This window comes from Penaeus monodon, chromosome 6, assembly GCF_015228065.2.
Source record: "Penaeus monodon isolate SGIC_2016 chromosome 6, NSTDA_Pmon_1, whole genome shotgun sequence".
Taxonomy (NCBI): Eukaryota; Metazoa; Arthropoda; class Malacostraca; order Decapoda; family Penaeidae; genus Penaeus; species Penaeus monodon.
In genome coordinates this window covers 52,535,382-52,544,660 of record NC_051391.1, presented here as the reverse complement: position 1 = coordinate 52,544,660, position 9,279 = coordinate 52,535,382, and the positions used below count along the sequence as shown (strand labels likewise).

At 33.8% G+C, this 9,279-nt stretch overlaps 3 protein-coding genes and 1 pseudogene across 4 annotated transcripts in view; all 4 read right to left on the bottom strand.

Moving 5' to 3' along the window:
- Positions 1–1,218: 1,218 nt before the first annotated feature.
- LOC119573818 (shematrin-like protein 1) lies at positions 1,219–2,236 on the bottom strand. The gene is made up of 2 exons (XM_037920919.1): positions 2,158–2,236; positions 1,219–1,674 (listed from the first exon to the last, which is right to left on the bottom strand). Exons 1-2 carry the CDS (start codon positions 2,167–2,169, stop codon positions 1,273–1,275), a joined length of 414 nt encoding a protein of 137 aa, XP_037776847.1. The 5' UTR covers positions 2,170–2,236; the 3' UTR covers positions 1,219–1,272.
- Positions 2,237–4,272: 2,036 nt separating this feature from the next.
- Positions 4,273–4,692, bottom strand: LOC119574068 (annotated as a pseudogene).
- Positions 4,693–5,371: 679 nt separating this feature from the next.
- LOC119573817 (keratin-associated protein 19-3-like) lies at positions 5,372–6,418 on the bottom strand. Its single transcript, XM_037920918.1, has 2 exons — positions 6,340–6,418; positions 5,372–5,810 (listed from the first exon to the last, which is right to left on the bottom strand). Exons 1-2 carry the CDS (start codon positions 6,349–6,351, stop codon positions 5,427–5,429), a joined length of 396 nt encoding a protein of 131 aa, XP_037776846.1. The 5' UTR covers positions 6,352–6,418; the 3' UTR covers positions 5,372–5,426.
- Positions 6,419–9,122: 2,704 nt separating this feature from the next.
- Positions 9,123–9,279, bottom strand: part of LOC119573816 (shematrin-like protein 1) — a 7,656-nt gene continuing 7,499 nt past the window's right edge. For both annotated transcript variants that reach the window (XM_037920917.1, XM_037920916.1), the window contains one exon: positions 9,123–9,279. This exon is cut by the window's right edge. In XM_037920917.1, the coding sequence (XP_037776845.1) occupies positions 9,177–9,279 (103 nt within the window). In that variant the 3' untranslated portion in view covers positions 9,123–9,176.

Sequence of the window (9,279 nt, the reverse complement as noted above, 5' to 3'; positions counted from 1 at the left end):
TTATTGTTATCTAAACTATATTGATATTATAGATTCCATGTTCTGTTACGTATGATACGAAGGTCAGTTATAGATTTTGAAGAGTTATATTAATGCAAATAAATTTTATGTTCCCCTTCTCCAACCTTCAAGGGAAAATGTATCTACTATATCTATCTATCGCTTCGAGTATACCTATCAATACATGATATATATCTATATATATATCTGTATGTATATATCTGTCACGATATATAATATACATATCTATAAGTACGATGCAATAGTGTAACAACGCATTAATATAGAACAGAATAGCCCTCTCGGATCAGAACTCGTCTCTGCCACTCAAAATATGACGCAGAATGAGCAGTACTAAACCAAACGTAGGTCAAGACCTAATTAAGGAACATACTAGTATGTTACTTGTTCCTTAAACAATACTTAACTACTTATACTAGAGTAATGATAGCGAGGTTTTATGCACATTTCCCGTAGGCAGTCAGTGGAACAGATTCAGAAATTCAAATCCTATTTACTGATATTCTGAAGTGTCTATGGATTGATGAAGTAACATACACGTGCACACACACACATATACTCATGCTCACACAAATCTTATAGTTTTGATGAAGTATATTAAATTTATATTTTTTTCGTAGCCATATAGATCTTGGTAAAAAAAAACTCTGTCTTTAGAAATTCCCAAGTATATCCACGATAACACACACACAAACACACCCACACACACACACACACACACATATTAAACATATGTGAGATATATTATTATAATTGTTGTTTATACCAACAAACTTTATATATCAGCTCTATTTGAGTTTCTATCTATAAGTTACGCTATATAAGCGCGATAGTTTTCATACTTCATGTAAGTTCATAGTAGTGTTCATATAAGATTATTTTCATGAATCAGTTAGTTTGCTCTAGATGAACGTAATGGAAAACGCTAATCATTCTTTAATATATAAATATATATTGTTTGTTTGTTTCTCTTTACCTTGAAATCTTAATTATCAATGTTTATCATTCTTAAAAGACTCATTACTGAATGCATCTACACAATTAATATGAACCTCAACATTTGTATTTCAGGACATTATTTTTTCTTCTTTAGTTAAGTATTATCTTTAAGAGTTGCCTTAGAAAAGGTTCTGCATATGTTTAGTAGTATTGCTTATCATAGTGTCGATTATGCAAGGAGTTGAAAATAGGAACACAGTGAATGCATGTCTTTATTTTTCTCTTCGGGGTGGTTTTATGATAACTGATTTATCAATAATATCCATAGCCAAAAGGTCGGTAAGGACCGTAGCCAAATGGGCGGTAGAGTCTCAAACCATAGGGTCGGTAAAGGCCATATCCATAACCTCCGTAGTGAGGCTCTGGTTCGGCCTCAGCCTCCCTCTTGCCGATGCCATGGGTGTGGACGTAAGAGTGAGCGTGTGGGGCATAGAGGTGTCCGTACGGGTATCCGTAACCTCTGTAGTAATGTGGTTCAGCTTCCGGATTGGCTTCACGTTTAGCTATAGCGTGTACACGCACAAGACCTCCAGGGACACCATAGCCATACCCATAAGCACGGTAAGGGTAGCCGTAATATCCAGCATATCCGTAATGAGGTTCAGCTTCCCTCTTCTGCTCTGCTACCACTGCGGCAGCCAACAGAACTAGAACCTGGAGAAAAGAGTAACTTATGTTCCTTACTGCATGCGCTTATCACAGACTCATACGCACTCCCGTGAATGTGGCTGTGTATATAAGCCTTCACACATTTTAAAGCGTGAACACGTACCTGCATTAGTACAGTAGCTATTACTGTACTAATTACAAAGTATAGTTATTTGTTTTATCATACCTTCGTTCGCTCCCGTGAGCTGAAATTCATCTTCGTGTCTATATATATATATCTGCTGTGAAGTGTTATTATATATATATATATATATATATATATATATATATATATATATATATATATATATATATATATATATATATTATATGTATATATATAAATATATGTATATATATCTTTTTACTTATTTATATCTTTTAAGAATCAATCTTAAACTCACGCCGGTCTTTCTTTAACAATCGGCGGTGCCCAGTTTGGTGTGAGATGCTTTCATATCAAAAGAATAACTAGTGGTCTCTGCTTACCAGTAACTTCATGGTGGAGGCTTAAGGGTGTGGAGTGGCGAAGGAAGACTCGACACGACTTATATACCATCTGACTCCGCCCACAACACTGGTGTCTACGTCGCCATTTGCCTGGAACGACATCGAGGCGAAGTGTAATGGAAGACTGATGATCATCATGACGCAAGTGATAATGCCTTATTTATTCTTCAAAACATAGACAATATAATATAAGCGATAACGTTACCCAAAATGCAGGAATAATATTCTAACAAAGTAAATGCCAAACTGTATGTATATTATATACACACACATACAAATGCCATATATGTACACACACACACACACACACACACACACACACACACACACAAACACACACACACACATGTACATAAACATGTGCTTACACAAGCATGCATATGTTTATATGTATGCACTATATATAAATCTGCAAACGTACAAAATCATTGATATGTGATTGTACATCTATGTGTGCACATATCTGTATGTATAAATGTAAACATTCACACACACACACACGCGCGCGCACACAAACAAACTCACACATTTATAAATATATCTACATATACACACATCGATATGTATATAGGTAAATCCATCCATAAACATGTTTATACATCAAAATCTACGTGTTTTCACTTTCTTTATATTTTTGTGCTGTATATTAGTAGTTGTATGTATATATGAGCATAAGTATATATATCATATTTCACACACAGATATATACATATATGTATATATATGCATACAAATGTGTATATATATATACTGTATGAGTACACACACATATACTGTATATTTTAATATATATACATATTTATGCACACACACACACACGCACACATACACACACACACACATGTGTATATATTATGTATGTGTATGTATATTCTACACACACGCATATATGTGTGTGTGTGTACAAATTTTAGTCATGTGTTAGATTAGATGTTTACACCTTTAATTGTTATCTAACTCTATTATTATTAATGATTTTTGTTCTATTCCATATGATACGAAGATCAGCTAAAGCTTTTCAAGAGTTCAGTTACTACCTTTAAATATCATGTACTATATCTATCTCTTTGAGTATATCTACTTATCAATATACGATATCTATATACTATCTATATGATATCTATATACTTATCAATCTTTCTGTATAAATATATCTATCACGATATATAATATACATATATATATATATATGTAAGAAGGAATAATGAAATAACGCATTAATATAGATAAATAACAACTCTCCCTGACCAGAATTCGTCTCTCGAAAGTATGACCCAGAATGAACAGTACTAAACTACTACTAAGCATACTAGTATGTTACTAGTTCCATAGACGTACATTCCCCGTGGACAGTCAGTGTATTTGACTCAGAAATTCAGATCCAATATATTGATATACCGAGGTGTTTATGAAAGAAGGAATAACTAGTAGATTGAATAACTAGTTTACACGCATACACACATACACACAAATGCATGATTACGCACGAATCTTACAGTTTTGATAAAGTCACTTTAAATGTGTATTTTCTAGCTCTTGGTAAAAAAATGATCTGTTTTTAAAAACTCCCAGGAATAACCAAGACCATATGTATATATACATATGTGAGACATATTATTATGATTATTGTTTATACCAACAGACCTTAAATATCAGCTCTATTTAAAGGTTTCAGAAAAAAAATTAAAAATACCCTTAACTTACGCTATGGAAGCTCAATAAAACTCATACTTTCATAGCTTATAGTTGTATTAATATAAAGCTATTATTTTCATAAATCGGTTAGCTCGCTCTAGATAGATATTAAAATGCCTTTTATAGTTAAGGTTTATTTTTGAAAAGGTTCTGCATATGTTTAGTAAACATTGCTTATCACAGTGTCTATTATGCAAGGAATTGGAAACAGGAACACAGTGAGTGCTTGTCTTTGTTCTTTTCTTCGATATTTGGAATACGACGGAAATAATTCACCCATAGTATCCATAGCCAAAGGGTCTGTAAAGGCCGTATTGAAATGATCGGTATAGGCCAAAACAATATGGTCGGTAAAGGCCATAGCCATAACCTCCGTAGTGAGGCTATGGATATTATGATTTATCCATAATATCCATAGACAAAAGTTCGGTAAAGACCGTAGCCAAATGGGCGGTAGAGGCCAAAACCATAGGGTCGGTAAAGGCCATATCCATAACCTCCGTAGTGGGGCTCTGGTTCGGCCTCAGCCTCCCTCTAGCCGATGCCATGGGTGTGGACGTAGAAGTAGGCTTGTAGGGTATACAGGCGACTGTTTCCGTATCCTCTGTAGTAATGTGGTTCAGCTTCGGGATTGGCTTCACGTTTAGCTACAGCGTGTACATACACATGGCCTTCAGGGACGCCTTAGCCATAAGCATAAACACGGTAAGGGTAGCCGTGGTGTCCTGCATATACGTAATGAGATTCTTCTTCCCTTTTCTGTTCTGCTACCACTGGGGCAGCCAACAGAACTAGAACTACCCACACACACACACACATACATGCTCACACACTATAATGTATATTTTCTTCGTAGCCATATAGCTCTGTCCCTAAAAACGATTTATATATATATATATATATATATATATATATATATATATATATATATATATGTACATATACATATATGCATATATAAACATATACATATACATAAATATATGTGTTGTATATTATCATAATTATTGTTTAATCAACAAACCTTAGATATCAGCTCTATTTGAAAGTTTCAGATGCGAAACAGCATAAGAATTTTCATCCGTTATATTTATAGTTACGCTGCATAACTTAAGGAGTGTACATTTGTGCTAATATAAGGTTATTTTCATTAATCGACTAGCTCAGTGTAGATGATTTTGATAGAATAAATCTAATCATTCTTTGATACGTATATATATATATATATATATATATATATATATATATATATATATATATATATATATATATATATTTACCTTGAAATTTCAACTGTCAGCTTTTGCCATCATTAAAAGACTCATTACTGATATGCATCTATGCAGTTAGTATACAATCTATACATTTGTATTTCGAGATGTTATATTTTTTTATAGTTAGGGGATATATTTAAGATTTGTCTTAGAAATGTTCTGCATATGTTCAGTAACATTGCTTATTATGGTGTCGATTATGCAAGGAGTTGAAAATAGGAGCATAGTCTTGCAAGTTTTTATTTTTTCTCTTCAATGTGGTTTTATGATGAAAAGGATTCAGCCATAATATCCATAGCCAAAAGGTCTGTAGAGACCGTAGCCAAATGGACGATAGAGGCCAAAACCATAGGGTCGGTAAAGGCCATAGCCATAACCTCCGTAGTGAGGCTCTGGTTCGGCCTCAGCCTCCCTCTTGCCGATGCCATGGGTATGGACGTAGGAGTGGGCGTGTGGGTAGCCGTAGCCTCCGTAGTAATGTGGTTCAGCTTCCGGATTGGCTTCACGTTTACCTACAGGGTGTACACGTACAAGACCTCCAGGGACACCATAGTCATACCCATAAGCACGATAAGGGTAGCCGTAATATCCAGCATATCCGTAATGAGGTTCAGCTTCCCTCTTCTGCTCTGCTACCACTGCGGCAGCCAACAGAACTAGAACCTGGAGAAAAAAGTAACTTATGTTCATGACTGCATGCTCTTATTACAGACCCATACGCATTCCCGTGAATGTGAGTGTGTATATAAGCCTTCACACATTTTAAAGAGTGAACACGTACCTGCATTAGTACAGTAGCCAATGTCATTATGGTTCCATTACAAAGTATAGTTATTTGTTTTAGCATACCTTCGTTCGCTCCCGTGAACTGTAATTCATCTTCGTGTCTATATATATATCTCCGGTGAAGTGTTATCATATATATATATATATATATATATATATATATATATATATATATATATATATATATATATATATATATATATATTATATATATGTGTGTGTGTGTGTGTGTGTGTGTGTGTGTATCATATATGTATATATATACATATATGTATATATATTTTTGTTTATTTATATTTTTAAGAAGAATCTTAAACTCACGCCGCTCTTTCTTTAACAATCCGCGGTGCCCAGTTTGGTATGAGATACCTTCATATCAAAAGAATAACTAGTGCTCTCTGCTTACCAGTAACTTCATGGTGGAGGCTTAAGGGTGTGGAGTGGCGAAGGAAGACTCGACACGACTTATATACCATCTGACTCCGCCCACAACACTGGTGTCCACGTCGCCATTTGCCTGGAACGACATCGAGGCACACACACACACATATACATAAACATGTGGTTACACAAACATGGATATGTTTATTTGTATGCGCTATATATAAATCTACAAACGTACAAAATCATTGATATGTGATTGTACATCTATGTGTGCACATATCTGTATGTATAAATGTAAACATTCCCACCGCGCGCACACAAACAAACTCACACATCTATACACATATACATATACACATATCGATATGTATTTAGGCAAATCCATCCATAATCATGTTTGTACATAAAAATCTACGTGTTTTCACTTTCTTTATATTTTTGTGCTGTATATATGTAGTTGTATGTATATATGTAGTTGTATGTATATCATATTTCACACACAGATATATACATTATTATATATATGCATGCAAATGTGTATATATATACTGTATGAACACACATATACTGTATATTTGTAATATATATAATATATTTATGCACATACACACACTTACACACACATATATGTATATTATGTATGTATATGTATGTTCTATACACACGCATATATGTGTGTGTGTATAAATTTTAGTCATGTGTTATATGATATGTTTACTCCTTTTAATCGTTATCTAACCCTAATATTATCAACGATTCTTTGTTCTATTCCATATGATACGAAGATCTGCTAAAGCTTTTCAAGAGTTCAGTTACTACCTTTAAATATCATGTACTATATCTATCTATCTCTTTGAGTATATCTACTTATCAGTATATATGATATATATCTATATACTTATCAATCTTTCTGTATAAATACATCTAGCACGATATATAATATACATATATATGTAAGAAGGAATAATGTAATAACGCATTAATATAGATAAATAACAACTCTCCCTGAGCAGGATTCGTCTCTCGAAAGTATGACCCAGAATGAACAGTACTAAACTACTACTAGGCATATTAGTATGTTACTAATTCCATAGACGTACATTCCCCGTGGGCAGTCAGTGTAATTGACTCAGAAATTCAGATCCTATATACTGATATACCGAGGTGTCTATGAAAGAAGGAATAACTAGTAGATGGAATAACTAGCTTACACGCATACACACACACACAAATGTATGATTAGACACGAATCTTACAGTGTTGTTAAAGTCACTTTAAATATGTATTTTCTAGCTCTTCATTAAAAAAAAAAAAAAATTGTCTTTAAAAACTCCAAGGAATAACCAAGATCATATGTATATATACATATGTGAGATCTATTATTATGATGATTGTTTATACCAACAGACCTTAAATATCAGCTCTATTTGAAAGTTTCAGATAAAAAAAAGAATATCCTTAACTTACGCTATGGAAGCTCAATAAAATTCATACTTTCATAGTTTATAGTTGTATTAATATAAAGCTATTATTTCCATAAATCAGTTAGCTCGCTCTAGATGGATATTAAAATGCCTTTTATAGTTAAGGGTTATTTTTGAAAAGGTTCTGCATATGTTTAGTAGCATTGCTTATCATAGTGTCTATTATGCAAGGAATTGGAAAAAGGAACACAGTGAGTGCTTGTCTTCGTTTTTTTCGATATTTGGTATACGACGGAAATAATTCACCCATAGTATCCATAGGCAAAGGGTCTGTAAAGGCCGTATTGAAATGGTCGGTAGAAGCCAAAACAATATGGTCGGTAAAGGCCATAGCCATAACCTCCGTAGTGAGGCCATGGATATAATGATTTATCCATAATATCCATAGCCAAAAGTTCGGTAAAGACCGTAGCCAAATGGGCGGTAGAGGCCGAAACCATAGGGTCAGTAAAGGCCATATCCATAACCTCTTGCCGATGCCATGGGTGTGGACGTAGAAGTAGGCTTGTAGGGTATACAGGCGACTGCGCGTGTTTCCGTATCCTCTGTAGTAATGTGGTTCAGCTTCGGGATTGGTTTCACGTTTAGCTACAGCGTGTACATACACATGGCCTTCAGGGACGCCTTAGCCATAAACATAAACACGGTAAGGGTAGCCGTGGTGTCCTAACTACACACACACACACACACACAAATACATGCTCACGCACTATAATGTATATTTTCTTCGTAGCCATATAGCTCTGTCCCTAAAAACGATTTATATATATATGTACATATACATATATGCATATATATACATATACATATACATATATATGCACACATGTGTTGTATATTATCATAATTATTGTTTAATCAACAAACCTTAGATATCAGCTCTATTTGAAAGTTTCAGATGCGAAACAGCATAAGAATTTTCATCCGTTATATTCATAGTTACGTTATGTAACTTAAGGAGTTTACATTTGTGCTAATATAAGGTTATTTTCATTAATCGACTAGCTCAGTGTAAATGATTTTGATGGAATAAATCTAATCATTCTTTGATACGTATATATATATTATATATATATATATATATATATATATATATATATATATATATATTTACCTTGAAATTTCAACTGTCAGCTTTTGCCATTATTAAAAGACTCGTTACTGACATGCATCTATGCAGTTAGTATACAGTCTATACATTTGTATTTCAAGATGTTATACTTTTTTATAGGCAGGAAATATTTTTAAGATTTGTCTTAGAAAGGTTCAGTAACACTGCTTATCATGGTGTCGATTATGCTAGGAGTTGAAAATAGGAGCATAGTCGTGCAAGTTTTTATTTTTCTCTTCAATGTGGTTTCATGATGAAAAGGATTCAGCCATAATATCCATAGCCAAAAGGTCTGTAGAGACCGTAGCCAAATAGACGATAGAGGCCAAAACCATAGGGTCGGTAAAGGCCATAGCCATAACTTCCG